Consider the following 15,418-nt stretch of genomic DNA (forward strand, 5'->3'; position numbering starts at 1 on the left):
AGCGCATTTGGATAGTGGTCAATCTGAGAACAATGAGACGAGTGCGAGCGTGCACGTGAAGAGTCCATTTTACATTTTCAGTCTTTGAACGAATATTATCGCTATTTTACGAGAAAAATCACATAAAAATTGATTTTAAACAGCGTTTGACATGCTTCGAAGTACGGTAATGGAATATTTTGATTTTTTTTGTCACGACATGCGTCCGCGCGTCACCGTTCGGATAGTGTCTTGAACGCAAGAACAAAACAGAGGATATTTGAACATAACTATGGATTATTTTGAACCAAAACAACATTTGTGGATGAAGTAGATGTCCTGGGAGTGCATTCTGACGAAGAACAGCAAAGGTAATCCAATTTTTCTTATAGTAATTCTGAGTTTAGTGAACGCCAAACCTGGTGGGTGTCAAATTAGCTAGCCCGTGATGGCGAGCTATCTACTCAGAATATTGCAAAATGTGCTTTTGCCGAAAAAATATTTTAAAATCTGACACCGCGATTGCATAAAGGAGTTCTGTATCTATAATTCTTAAAATAATTATGTTTTTTGTGAACGTTTATCGTGAGTAATTTAGTAAATTCACCGGAAGTGTTCGGTATGTTTTCTAGTTCTGAACATCACGTGCTAATGTAAAAAGCTGGTTTTTGATATAAATATGAACTTGATTGAACAAAACATGCATGTATTGTATAACATAATGTCCTAGGTGTGTCATCTGATGAAGATCATCAAAGGTTAGTGCTGCATTTAGCTGTGGTTTTGGTTTTTGTGACATTATATGCTAGCTTGAAAAATGGGTGTCTGATTATTTTTGGGAGGGTACTCTGCTGACATAATCTGTTTTGCTTTCGTTGTAAAGCCTTTTTGAAATCGGACAATGTGGTTAGATTAACGAGAGTCTTGTCTTAAAAATGGTGTAAAATAGTCATATGTTTGAGAAATAGAAGTAATAGCATTTTTAAGGTTTTTGAATATCGCACCACTCGATTCCACTGGCTGTTGACTGGGTGGGACGATTTCTTCCCACATACTCGAGAGAGGTTAAAAGAGTTTAGAGATACTGTTCTTTACACCAGAAGGTGTTGTCTTTAACAGTCTAGAGATACTGTTCTTTACACCAGAAGGTGTTGTCTTTAAAATAGTTTAGAGATACTGTTCTTTACACCAGAAGGTGTTGTCTTTAACAGAGTCTAGAGATACTGTTCTTTACACCAGAAGGTGTTGTCTTTAACAGAGTTTAGAGATACTGTTCTTTACACCAGAAGGTGTTGTCTTTAACAGAGTCTGGAGATACTGTTCTTTACACCAGAAGGTGTTGTCTTTAACAGAGTCTAGAGATACTGTTCTTTACACCAGAAGGTGTTGTCTTTAACAGAGTTTAGAGATACTGTTCTTTACACCAGAAGGTGTTGTCCATGTCACCATATTATCCTCAAGGAGAGTGTCCAATGTGTTCCAATGATAATATACATTCAGATTGGTATTATAATCTTCTTTGTATCAAGGTTCTTCATAAACATTCTCCATGTCTCAGCTCTATACTCCATAAGGATCCTGTGTCCCTTTGATCAGTGACCATATCCATACACTGCTTTATGTTTTATTAGAAGTGTAAAGTGTCCCACTGAACAGTGATAATATCCATACAAGGTTTTTCACATGATGTTGACCATTGCCCTGTAGAGTCCTGATGGTCATACATGATATTGGTACATCCATGTAGATTTTGGTCAGAGTCAGATGTTCCTGTGTGTCCCGTGTATAATACCCTGAGGGTCATACATACATGGTATGATCCTGGTCTCAGTCATGTATGTTGACATGTAGTTGTGACCTCTGGCAGAGGGAGGGGCAGGGCTATCTGGTCCAGGAGGACCACCTGCGGCTGAGCAGTCATCACTATAGAAACAGGGTGTCCAAGACCCTGGTTACCATGGTGATGCGGTACAGAGTTCCTCTGTCGTTCCAACCCGAACGCAGGAGGAGTGTTCTGTAACTGCCTCCTGTACTGGAGGAAGCTACAGGTCTTTAGTATGATAGCTAACACATTCTTCCCTATCAGGATCCCACTGACCCGGGCATCCTTATACAGCAGCATGTTACAGCCTCTGATCAATAAGGTTAAAATATTAATGGTGACCAGGCTGAGGATAGGATACAGCATCATCTTGTGTGGGACTATATTGATGCCCTGCATGGAGATCTCACTAAGAGAGACACATGGAAGGACTAGCAACAGGATGTAACAATAGAAGAACATCAGTCCTTCAGCCCACAGAGGGAGACCTTTCTTCAGGGGTTCCCAGAGATTAGCCTGAATATCCAGGATATCTAGCAAGTCCACCACCACCCAGAACAACCTGAAGACAGGAGAGGAACAAGATCATATAACAGAAAATGTCTTTATCTCTTCCATTAATTTACAAAGAATGGACATGTCTTAATGCTCACAACCCCCCCCCCCCCCCAGGACACACAAACTCACACCCAGGGGGAATGGGTCAGGAGCAGTTCTACCTGGGCCAGGGGCAGTTCTACCTGTTAGAATGGATCAGGAGCAGTTCTACCTGGGCCAGGAGCATTTCTACCTGTTAGAATGGGTCAGGAGCAGTTCTACCTGTTAGAATGGGTCAGGGGCAGTTCTACCTGTTAGAATGGGTCAGGGGCAGTTCTACCTGTTAGAATGGGTCAGGGGCAGTTCTACCTGTTAGAATGGGTCAGGGGCAGTTCTACCTGTTAGAATGGGTCAGGAGCAGTTCTACCTGTTAGAATGGGCCAGGGGCAGTTCTACCTGTTAGAATGGGTCAGGAGCAGTTCTACCTGGGCCAGGAGCATTTCTACCTGTTAGAATGGGTCAGGAGCAGTTCTACCTGTTAGAATGGGTCAGGATCAGTTCTACCTGTTAGAATGGGTCAGGGGCAGTTCTACCTGTTAGAATGGGTCAGGAGCAGTTCTACCTGTTAGAATGGGTCAGGAGCAGTTCTACCTGTTGGAATGGGTCAGGAGCAGTTCTACCTGTTAGAATGGGTCAGGAGCAGTTCTACCTGTTAGAATGGGTCAGGAGCAGTTCTACCTGTTAGAATGGGCCAGGGGCAGTTCTACCTGTTAGAATGGGTCAGGAGCAGTTCTACCTGTTAGAATGGGCCAGGGGCAGTTCTACCTGTTAGAATGGGTCAGGGGCAGTTCTACCTGTTAGAATGGGTCAGGAGCAGTTCTACCTGTTAGAATGGGTCAGGAGCAGTTCTACCTGCTAGAATGGGTCAGGAGCAGTTCTACCTGTTAGAATGGGCCAGGAGCAGTTCTACCTGGGCCAGGAGCATTTCTACCTGGGTCAGGAGCAGTTCTACCTGGGCCAGGAGAAGTTCTACCTGTTAGAATGGGTCAGGAGCAGTTCTACCTGTTAGAATGGGTCAGGAGCAGTTCTACCTGGGCCAGGAGCATTTCTACCTGGGTCAGGAGCAGTTCTACCTGAGTCTGGTGCAGTTCTACCTGTTAGAATGGGTCAGGAGCAGTTCTACCTGTTAGAATGGGTCAGGAGCAGTTCTACCTGTTAGAATGGGTCAGGAGCAGTTCTACCTGCTAGAATGGGTCAGGAGCAGTTCTACCTGTTAGAATGGGTCAGGGGCAGTTCTACCTGTTAGAATGGGTCAGGAGCAGTTCTACCTGTTAGAATGGGTCAGGAGCTGTTCTACCTGTTAGAATGGGTCAGGAGCAGTTCTACCTGTTAGAATGGGTCAGGAGCAGTTCTACCTGCTAGAATGGGTCAGCGGCAGTTCTACCTGTTAGAATGGGTCAGGAGCAGTTCTACCTGTTAGAATGGGCCAGGAGAAGTTCTACCTGTTAGAATGGGCCAGGAGAAGTTCTACCTGGGTCAGGGGAAGTTTTACCTGTTAGAATGGGTCAGGAGCAGTTCTACCTGGATCAGGTCAGTTCTACCTGCTAGAATGGGCCAGGAGCAGTTCTACCTGTTAGAATGGGCCAGGAGCAGTTCTACCTGGGCCAGGTCAGTTCTACCTGCTAGAATGGGCCAGGAGCAGTTCTACCTGCTAGAATGGGTCAGGAGCAGTTCTACCTGGGTCAGGGGCAGTTCTACCTGTTAGAATGGGCCAGGGGCGGTTCTACCTGTTAGAATGGGCCAGGAGAAGTTCTACCTGTTAGAATGGGTCAGGGGCAGTTCTACCTGGGTCAGGGGAAGTTTTACCTGTTAGAATGGGTCAGGAGCAGTTCTACCTGTTAGAATGGGTCAGGAGCAGTTCTACCTGTTAGAATGGGTCAGGAGCAGTTCTACCTGTTAGAATGGGTCAGGAGCATTTCTACCTGTTACAATGGGTCAGGGGCAGTTCTACCTGTTAGAATGGGTCAGGAGCAGTTCTACCTGTTAGAATGGGCCAGGAGCAGTTCTACCTGTTAGAATGGGCCAGGAGAAGTTCTACCTGTTAGAATGGGTCAGGAGCAGTTCTACCTGGGTCAGGGGAAGTTTTACCTGTTAGAATGGGTCAGGAGCAGTTCTACCTGTTAGAATGGGTCAGGAGCAGTTCTACCTGTTAGAATGGGCCAGGGGCAGTTCTACCTGTTAGAATGGGCCAGGGGCAGTTCTACCTGTTAGAATGGGCCAGGGGCAGTTCTACCTGTTCGAATGGGCCAGGGGACGTTCTACCTATTAGAATGGGTCAGGTGCATTGTACCTGGGTCAGGTGCAGTTGTACCTGGGTCAGGTGCAGTTCTACCTGGCCCAGGGGCAGTTCTACCTGGGTCAGGGGATGTTCTACCTGTTACGGAGCTCTTCTTTCTTCTTGAACGGCTGTACGTACTCCATATGGTCTATTGCCACTAGACCTACAAACAGCACCGGGACACAGACTGAGAGGAGTAGGGTCAGGGCCTTACGGGCCAGAGCATCCAGAGACTTCCTGTCAGCCTTGTAGTTCTGGTACACAAAGTACACCTGGAAAACAACCAAAAAGTAAATAAAAAAAATGTATTTTAAACATTCCTTTTTACATCAGCAGTTGTCACAAAGTGCTTTACAGATACGCAGTATCACGCCTACTTCTGCTCCCTCTCTCCCGCGCTTATTGTCGTCTGTCTCCTAACCACCGGTCCTGGCAACCCACATTGTGCACACCTGGCAACCATCATTGCGAACACTTGCTCCCCATCGTTTCACACACCTGGACATCATCACCACCCTGATTACTCTCCCTTCATATAGCCCTCAGTAGCTTCTGTTATCAGGCAGTTTTGGTTACGTTCAGTACGCTGCTCCTGTTTTGTAGTTCCTGACTCCCTGTGTATACGTTACAGAATACTGCCTCTCGAAAACATAGAAGCAGCAGAAGTTAAGGATATCTATCTCCCATATGGTCGACGAACAGGAACACCTACAGCGTCAACACCATGATCAACTGGGTACGGGTAATGGATGAGGACCTCCACGTTCTCCACCACCTCGACAACAATTATCTGTCCTCAGATATCGCATGGTTTGCTTTCGCCGTAAAGCCTTTTTGAAATCTGACACAGCGGCTGGATTAACAAGAAGTTAAGCTTTATTTTGATGTATTACACTTGTGATTTTATGAAAGTTAAATATTTATAATACTGTAGTTTGAATTTCCCGCTCTGCAATTTCACCGGATGTTGGCCAGGTGGGACGCTACCGTCCCACCTGCCCATAAGAAGTTGTTAATGGAAGTCTCTCAACATAATCCAGGTAGAATCAGGAATTCCCCACAGTAGCTGTTTAGGCCCCTTGCTTTTTTCAATCTTTACTAACAACATGCCACTGGCTTTGAGTAAATCCAGTCTGTTTATGTATGCAGATGACTCAACACTACACATGTCAGCTGCGGCAGTTAGTTCTACTAAGCGATATGGAATTGTTTAAAGAAGCTCATACCAAGGATCATTTTGAATTTTAAGACCCCTTGAAGTATCGCCCAAAAATAATATATACAGTGGGGCAAAAGTATTTAGTCAGCCACCAATTGTGCAAGTTCTCCCACTTAAAGAGATGAGAGAGGCCTGTAATTTTCATCATAGGTACACTTCAACTATGACAGACAAAATGAGAAAAAAAATCCAGAAAATCACATTGTAGGATTTTTTATGAATTTATTTGCAAATTATGGTGGAAAATAAGTATTTGGTCAATAACAAAAGTTTCTCAATACTTTGTTATATACCCTTTGTTGGCAATGACACAGGTCAAACGTTTTCTGTAAGTCTTCACAAGGTTTTCACACACTGTTGCTGGTATTTTGGCCCATTCCTCCATGCAGATCTCCTCTAGAGCAGTGATGTTTTGGGGCTGTCGCTGGGCAACACGGACTTTCAACTCCCTCCAAAGATTTTCTATGGGGTTGAGATCTGGAGACTGGCTAGGCCACTCCAGGACCTTGAAATGCTTCTTACGAAGCCCCTCCTTCGTTGCCCAGGCGGTTTGTTTGGGATCATTGTCATGCTGAAAGACCCAGCCATGTTTCATCTTCAATGCCCTTGCTGATGGAAGGAGGTTTTCACTCAAAATCTCACGATACATGGCCCCATTCATTCTTTCCTTTACATGGATCAGTCGTCCTGGTCCCTTTGCAGAAAAACAGCCCCAAAGCATGATGTTTCCACCCCCATGCTTCACAGTAGGTATGGTGTTCTTTGGATGCAACTCAGCATTCTTTGTCCTCCAAACACGACGAGTTGAGTTTTTACCAAAAAGTTCTATTTTGGTTTCATCTGACCATATGACATTCTCCCAATCCTCTTCTGGATCATCCAAATGCTCTCTAGCAAACTTCAGACGGGCCTGGACATGTACTGGCTTAAGCAGGGGGACACGTCCGGCACTGCAGGATTTGAGTCCCTGGCGGTGTAGTGTGTTACTGATGGTAGGCTTTGTTACTTTGGTCCCAGCTCTCTGCAGGTCATTCACTAGGTCCCTCTGTGTGCTTCTGGGATTTTTGCTCACCGTTCTTGTGATCATTTTGACCCCACGGGGTGAGATCTTGCGTGAAGCCCCAGATTGAGGGAGATTATCAGTGGTCTTGTATGTCTTTCATTTCCTAATAATTGCTCCCACAGTTGATATCTTCAAACCAATTTGCTTACCTATTGCAGATTCAGTCTTCCCAGCCTGGTGCAGGTCTACAATTTTGTTTCTGGTGTCCTTTGACAGCTCTTTGGTCTTGGCCATAGTGGAGTTTGGAGTGTGACTGTTTGAGGTTGTGGACAGGTGTCTTTTATACTGATAACAAGTTCAAACAGGTGCCATTAATACAGGCAACGAGTGGAGGACAGAGGAGCCTCTTAAAGAAGAAGTTACAGGTCCGTGAGAGCCAGAAATCTTGCTTGTTTGTAGGTGACCAAATACTTATTTTCCACCATAATTTGCAGATAAATTCATAAAAAATCCTACAATGTGATTTTCTGGATTTCTTTTCTCATTTTGTCTGTCATAGTTGACGTGTACCTATGATGAAAATTACAGGCCTCTCTCATCTTTTTAAGTGGGAGAACTTGCACAATTGGTGGCTGACTAAGTACTTTTTTGCCCCACTGTACATTTTTTTTGTACTTACTGCTATTAACCCATACAAACACATTGAATAACAGATTCACTACATGGAATGACAGATACTTTCTTGTGGACTATTTCAAGAAAGATCAGGAAACATTAAACATTTTTGACATGTATTTAACCCCTTATTTTTGTCACTAAACAGTTTCCATATACTGTATACTTCCATTCATTTTTTTCAACTGGTACCGAGTACCTTCAGACAAGTCTTGTGAGGCCTGTGGGCATCCTAAAGCAAAACAACCGATATGTACAGTACCAGTCAAACGTTTAGACAGACCTACTCATTCCAGGGTTTTTCTTTATTTTAATGAATTAACACATATGGAATCATGTAGTAACCAAAAAAGTGTTAAACATATCAACATATATTTTAGATTCTTCAAAGTAGCCACCCTTGGCCTTGCTGACAACTTTGCACACTCTTGGCATTCTCTCAACCAGCTTCATGATGAATGCTTTTCCAACAGTCTTGAAGGAGTTCAAACATATGCTGAGCACTTGTTGGCTGCTTTTCCTTCACTCTGCGATCCAACTTATCCCAAACCATCTCAATTTGGTTGAGGTCGGGTGATTATGGAGGCCAGGTCATCTGATGCAGCACTCTCCTTCTTGGTCAAATAGCCCTTACACAGCTTGGAGATGTGTTTTGGGTCATTGTCCTATTGAAAAACAAGTGATAGTCCCACTACGCGCAAACCAGACGGGATGGTGTATCACTGCAGAATTCTGCAGTGGCCATGCTGGTTAAGTGTGCCATTCTAAATAAATCACAGACAGTGTCACCAGCAAAGCACCGCCACAACATCACACCTCCTCCTCCATGCTTCACGGTGGGAACCACACATGCAGAGATCATCCGTGCACCAACTCTGCGTCTCACAAAGACACAGTGGTTAGAACCAAAAATCTCAAATTTGGACTCATCAGACCCCAAAGGACAGATTTCCACCGGTCTAATATCCATTGCTCGTGTTTCTTGGCCCAAGCAAGTCTCTTCTTCTTATTGGTGTCCTTTTGTAGTGGTTTCTTTGCAGCAATTCAACCATGAAGGCCCTTGAATGAGTAGGTGTGTCCAAACTTTTGACTGGTACTGTACGTGTATTGTGGGAGTCTCACCATTGCACAGAGGGGTCATATTAGACAGAAGTTGGCAGATTGGCTGTACCGACTTCAGACGAGTTCCAAGACGCGTGTGGGAGAACACCATCGTATTCATGTGAGTCATCTGTCCATATGTGTTATGAAACGTAATGTCATGTAGTATTTTAAACAATATGTAACTGTCTTATGATCCTGGACCCCAGGAAGAGTAGATGCTGCCTTGGCAACAGCTAATGGGAATCCATAATAAATACAAAAATAGAGGGGTCTATTATTAGTTTGTATGCCAAACCGTTCGGACGCTACAGACAATTTTATGATTTTTGGGATGTCTCCTTTTTTTGTTTTTTTTTCACCTTCATTTAACCAGGTATTTATATATTATATATATATATAACCCTTTATTTAACCAGGTATTTATATATTATATATATAACCCTAACCCTTTATTTAACCAGGTATTTATATATTATATATATATATAACCCTTAATTTTAACCAGGTATTTATATATTATATATATAACCCTGACCCTTTATTTAACCAGGTATTTATATATTATATATATAACCCTTTATTTAACCAGGTATTTATATATTATATATATAACCCTTTATTTAACCAGGTATTTATATATTATATATATAACCCTTTATTTAACCAGGTATTTATATATTATATATATAACCCTTTATTTAACCAGGTATTTATATATTATATATATAACCCTTTATTTAACCAGGTATTTATATATTATATATATAACCCTTTATTTAACTAGGTAAGTCAGTTAAGAACAAATTCTTATTTACAATGACGGCCTACACCGGCCAAACCCTACCCCGGACGACGCTGGACCAATTGTGCGCCGCCCTATGGGAGTCCCAATCACGGCCGGTTGTGAAACAGCTTGCAATCGAACCAGGGTCTGTAGTGACACCTCTAGCACTGAGATGCTGCACCACTCGGGAGCCCAATTAAACAAAAAGGGAAACAACAAAATGACAACATCAACAGCAAAATGAAAAATGCTTTGTAAATACCTTCATCTCCAGGACAAAGATATAGAGGAACCAGAGTATCATGGCGTAGCCTCGCTTGGCGGTCCGCACCTCGGCCCCGACCCAAACCGCCACGTACCGCAACACGATGAGGAAGCACAGGTCCCCTACCATCACCATGATACAGATACCTGTTCCCCAGAAAAATGTATTATTAATAATAATACTAATAATGATACAGGTAGTACAAGTTGGTTTAGAATTGTATTTTTGTCATTCTCATGCTCCTGCACTATGGTTGTTAGAATTGTGTTTTTGCAATTCTCATGCTCCTGAATTGTGTTAATAATTCATTATTATGTCCTATGTATTTTATGCTTCATTTGTAAACACGGCACCCTTGTAAAAGAGACATCGGACTCAATGGAACTTCCCTGACTGAATAAAGGTTTCACAATAATAATAATAATAATAATAATAATAATAATAATAATAATAATAATAATAATAATACCTATCTTCCTGGGCCCGTGGTTCTGTTCCACCAGATAGGCATCGATCAGGGCCATACTGCTCATGATCAGCAGGGTGGACAGGCAGACATGGGGCTGGTTGATGGGAGGGGGGGGGCACCATCCTGACTGGGGCAGGAGGAGGTCTGTTAGAGAGGGTGTAGGGTGGTCCTCTGCTAAATAAAGGCAGGTTAAACAGGGCTGTTACAGTAGACTGTAATGCCTAGTTAAATAAAGGTTAAATAAATAAAACAAATGTTCCACTCCATGGCTGGAGTTTTCACGGGGGAAGGGAGGAAGGAGGGGGTAGAAGGAGATTTGTGGAGGAGGGAGGGGGAAGAAGGGGGTAGGAGGAGATTTGTGGAGGAAGAGGAGGGAGGTGGAAGGAGGGAGGTTTGTGGAGGAGGGAGGGAGGGAGGAGGAGGGAAGGAGGGGGTAGGAGGAGATTTGTGGAGGAGGGAGGGGGAAGAAGGGGGTAGGAGGAGATTTGTGGAGGAGGAGGAGGGAGGTGGAAGGAGGGGGTGGGAGGAGATTTGTGGAGGAGGAGGAGGGAGGTGGAAGGAGGGAGGTTTGTGGAGGAGGGAGGGAGGGAGGTAAGGAGGGGGTAGGAGGAGATTTGTGGAGGGAGGGAGGGAGGTAGGGAGGAGGAGGGAAGGAGGTGGAAGGAGGGAGGTTTGTGGAGGAGAGAGGGAGGGAGGTAGGGAGGAGGAGGGAAGGAGGTGGAAGGAGGGAGGTTTGTGGAGGAGGGAGGGAGGGAGGTAGGGAGGAGGAGGGAAGGAGGTGGAAGGAGGGAGGTTTGTGGAGGAGGGAGGGAGGTAGGGAGGAGAGAGGTTTGTGGAGGAGGGGTATGGAGGGTCTTCAGTAGACAGTAGTGTTTCTCTCAATGCCTGCTGGCTGGGCTGTTTGACAGTAGTGCTGCATAGCTCTGCTCTTGGTGAGGTTGTGGAGGAAGGAGTCACCAAAGAGCCTTAATCTCCCAGTATGGGGGCAGTTTAGACAGTAGTGCTCCTCCCCATGGCTTTTTAAAGAAAATATTTCACCTTTATTTAACCAGGTAGGCCAGTTGAGAACAAGTTCTCATTTACAACTGCGACCTGGCCAAGATAAAGCAAAGGAGTGCAACAAAAACAACAACACAGAGTTACACATGGGATAAACAAACGTACAGTCAATAACACAATAAAAAATATATGTACAGTGTGTGCAAATGTAGAAAGATTAGGGAGGTAAGGCAATAAATAGGCCATAGTGGCGAAATAATTACAATGTAGCATTAACACTGGAGTGATAGATGTGCAGATGATGATGTGCAAGTAGAGATACTGGGGTGCAAAAGAGCAAAATAAATAATAATATGGGGATGAGGTAGTTGGATGGGCTATTTACAGATGAGCTGTGTACAGGTGCAGTGATCATTAAGCTGCTCTGACAGCTGATGCTTAAAGTTAGAGAGGGAGATATGAGTCTCCAGCATTAGTGATTTTAGCAATTCGTTCCAGTGGCAGCAGAGAACTGGAAGGAAAGGCGGCCAAAGAGGAATTGGCTTTGGGGATGACCAGTGAAATATACCTACTGGAGCGCGTGCTACGGGTGGGTGCTGCTATGGTGACCAGTGAAATATACCTACTGGAGCGCATGCTACGGGTGGGTGCTGCTATGGTGACCAGTGAGCTGAGATAAGGCAGGGCTTCACCTAGCAAAGACTTATAGATGGAGCCAGTGGGTTTGGAGATGAATATGTAGTGAGGGCCAGCCAACGAGAGCATACAGGTTGCATTTGTAGGTAGTATAAGAGGCTTTGGTGGCAAAACGGATGGCACTGTGATAGACTACATCCAATTTGCTGGGAAGAGTGTCGGAGGCTATTTTGTAAATGACATCGCAAAGTCAAAGATTGGCAGGATAGTCAGTTTTATGAGGGTATGTTTGGCAGCATGAGTAAAGGATGCTTTGTTGCGAAATAGGAAGCAGATTCTAGATTTAGTTTTGGATTGGAGATGCTTGATATGAGTCTGGAAGGAGAGCTTACAGTCTAACCAGACACCTAGGTATTTGTAGTTGTCGACGTATTCTAAGTCAGAACCGTCCAGAGTAGTGATGCTAGTCGGGCAGGCGGATGCAGGCAGCAATTGGTTGAAGAGCATGCATTTAGTTTTACTAGCATTTAAGAGCAGTTGGAGGCCACGGAAGGAGTGTTGAATGGTATTGAAGCTCATTTGGAGGTTTGTTAACAGTGTCCAAAGAAGGGCCAGATGTATACAGAATGGTGTCTTCTGCGTAGAGGTGGATCAGAGAATCACCAGCAGCAAGAGCAACATCATTGATGTACAAAGAGAAAAGAGTTGGCCCATGAATTGAACCCTGTAGCACCCCCATAGAGACTGCAAGAGGTCCGGACAACAGGCCCTCCGATTTGACACACTGAAGTAGTTGGTGAGAAGTAGTTGGTGAACCAGGCGAGGCAGTCATTTGAGAAACCAAGCCTAACGAGTCTGCCGATAAGAATGTGGTGATTGACAGAGTCGAAAGCCTTGGCCAGGTCGATGAAGACGGCTGCAAATGACTGTCTTTTATCGATGGTGGTTATGATATCGTTTAGGACCTTGAGTGGGGCTGAGGTGCACCTATGACCAGCTCGGAAACCAGATTGCATAGTGGAGAAGGTATTTTGGGATTTGAAATATTCGGTGACCTGTTTGTTAACTTGGCTTTCGAAGATTTTAGAAAGGCAGGGCAGGATAGATATACGTCTATAACAGTTTGGGTCTAGAGCGTCTCCCCCTTTGAAGAGGGGGATGACCGTGGAAGCTTTCCAATCTTTGGGGATCTCAGACGATACGAAAGAGAGGTTGAACAGGCTAGTAATAGGGGTTGCAACAATTATGGTGGATAATTTTAGAAAGAGAAGGTCCAGATTGTCTAGCCCAGCTGATTTGTAGGGGTCCAGATTTTGCATCTCTTTCAGAACATCAGCTATCTGGATGTGGGTGAAGGAGAAGGGGGAGGCTTGGGCAATTTGCTGCTGGGGGTGCAGGGCTGTTGGCCGGGGTAGGGATAGCCAGGTGGAAAGCATGGCCAGCCGTAGAGAATTGCTTAATTAAATTCTCGATTATCGTAGATTTATCGGTGGTGACAGTGTTTCCTATCCTCAGTGCAGTGGGCAGCTGGGAGGAGGTGCTCTTATTCTCCATGGACTTTACAGTGTCCAAAAACTTTTTGGAATTAGTGCTACATGATGCAAATTTCTGTTTATAAAAGCTAGCTTTTGCTTTCCTAACTGACTGTGTATATTGGGTCCTGACTTCCCTGAAAAGTTGCATATTGCGGGGGCTGTTTGATGCTAATGGTTGTTTTTGTGCTGGTCAAGGGCAGTCAGGCCTGGAGTGAACCAAGGGCTATATCTGTTCTTAGTTCTACATTTTTTGAATGGGGCATATGTCTCAGCTTATGGCTGAGAGTGATGTGCACTGTTGGCTGTCAGAGATTAATATTCTCCTCTATCACTCCTCTCTTGGCTGTTACTGTTCAACCCTGTAGTGTTCTGGCTATTAGAGAAAGGTGCTCCTTCCCCTGTGTTGGCTGTTACTGTTAGAGAGTGTTATTCCCTCCAATGTGATGGATGTTAGAGACTGTTAGAGAGTGTTACTCCCTTCCCTGTTTTGGCTGTTACTGTTAGAGAGTGTTATTCCCTCCAATGTGATGGATGTTACTGTTAGAGAGTGTTACTCCCTCCCCTGTGTTGGCTGTTACTGTTAGTGTTACTTCCTCCACTGTTTTGGCTGTTACTGTTATAGTGTGTTACTCCCTCCAATGTGATGGATGTTACTGTTAGAGTGTTACTCCCTCCCCTGTGTTGGCTGTTACTGTTATAGAGTGTTACTCCTTCCCCTGTGTTGGCTGTTACTGTTAGAGCGTGGTGCTCCCCCTCTTTTGTTCAACAGCCAGGTTGCTAATAGGATTTCCACAGATCAATCAATCCTGGGCGAGAGGCTGAAGCCAGAGACATCTCTGAGCCAGAGACACCTACAGACAGACGCACAGTGACCCCGAGTTAGTAAATTGTGTTGCTTGGCAAAAGGTCTGTAAACAAACGACATGCCTCACCAACGGCAACGTGATCAATCTGAGTTACTGTTTTCTAATATCCTATAATATCCTCTACACATATTCACAATAGATAAACAGTTTCCCCTGTTTTGGGCTTTTCATTATAATACCAAAGGCTTATTTTAATTAACATTGCAAATGTGCTGCAATGTTTTTGAGTTGTGTTTTCCTATCGGTGCACTGAGTGTCTGGAGACTCAGAGAGCGAAATAGAGAAAGAGAGAGCGAAATAGACAGAGAGAGAGACAGAGAGACAGAGAGAGAGAGAGAGCGAAATAGTAAGAGACAGAGAGAGACAGAGATAGCGAAATAGAGAGAGAGAGAGAGAGAGAGCGAAATAGAGAGACAGAGAGAGACAGAGAGAGCGAAATAGAGAGAAAGACAGAGACAGAGAGAGAGAGATAGCGAAATAGAGAGAGAGAGAGAGAGAGAGAGAGAGAGACAGAGAGAGAGCGAAATAGAGAGACAGAGAGAGCGAGAGAGAGAGAGAGGCAGGCTACTTGTCTACTTACTTGTGTCTGTCTGTCTTGAGTCTGTCTGTCTTGTGCTCATTTGTGCTGATAGCTACCATCCATGGGGCTGTTCAAAGCCCAATGGTGGTGAGGTTGTAGGTTCAGAGTCCTCCGAGCCCAGTGTTGAGGTCCAGAGAAGAGGTTAGGAGTCCAGTGTTTATAGGTTCAGAGCCCAGTGTTGAGGTCCAGAGAAGAGGTTAGGAGCCCAGTGGTTATAGGTTCAGAGTCCTCAGAGCCCAGTGGTTATAGGTTCAGAGCCCAGTGTTGGGGTCCAGAGAAGAGGTTAGGAGCCCAGTGGTTGTAGGTTCAGAGTCCTCAGAGCCCAGTGGTTATAGGTTCAGAGTCCTCAGAGCCCAGTGGTTATAGGTTCAGAGCCCAGTGTTGAGGTCCAGAGAAGAGGTTAGGAGCCCAGTGGTTATAGGTTCAGAGTCCTCAGAGCCCAGTGGTTATAGGTTCAGAGCCCAGTGTTGGGGTCCAGAGAAGAGGTTAGGAGCCCAGTGGTTATAGGTTCAGAGTCCAGTGTTGAGGTCCATAAAAGAGGTTAGGAGCCCAATGGTTATAGGTTCAGAGTCCTAGAGTCCAGTACTTATAGGTTCAGAGCCCTTAT

At 44.6% G+C, this 15,418-nt stretch overlaps 1 protein-coding gene across 1 annotated transcript; it reads right to left on the bottom strand.

Annotated features, from left to right (window-relative positions):
* Window positions 1-1,589: 1,589 nt before the first annotated feature.
* On the bottom strand, window positions 1,590-15,221 carry LOC115201782 (transmembrane protein 121). Its single transcript, XM_029765669.1, has 5 exons — window positions 14,812-15,221; window positions 10,196-10,322; window positions 9,724-9,872; window positions 4,773-4,948; window positions 1,590-2,363 (listed from the first exon to the last, which is right to left on the bottom strand). The coding sequence occupies exons 2-5, from the start codon at window positions 10,257-10,259 to the stop codon at window positions 1,811-1,813; spliced, it is 942 nt and encodes a 313-aa protein (XP_029621529.1). The 5' UTR covers window positions 10,260-10,322; window positions 14,812-15,221; the 3' UTR covers window positions 1,590-1,810.
* Between the last annotated feature and the right edge of the window lie 197 nt (window positions 15,222-15,418).

Source organism: Salmo trutta, chromosome 10 (genome assembly GCF_901001165.1).
Source record: "Salmo trutta chromosome 10, fSalTru1.1, whole genome shotgun sequence".
NCBI classification, from domain to species: domain Eukaryota; kingdom Metazoa; phylum Chordata; class Actinopteri; order Salmoniformes; family Salmonidae; genus Salmo; species Salmo trutta.

Coding starts and splice junctions, on each gene's coding strand:
- LOC115201782 (XM_029765669.1), bottom strand. CDS start 10,259: ATGAGCAGTATGGCCCTGATCGATGCCTATCTGGTGGAACAGAACCAC. Junction 4,949..9,723: donor TCTTTGTCCTGGAGATGAAG/GTATTTACAAAG, acceptor GTTGTTTTCCAG/GTGTACTTTGTGTACCAGAA. Junction 2,364..4,772: donor AAAGAAGAGCTCCGTAACAG/GTAGAACATCCC, acceptor TCCTGTCTTCAG/GTTGTTCTGGGTGGTGGTGG.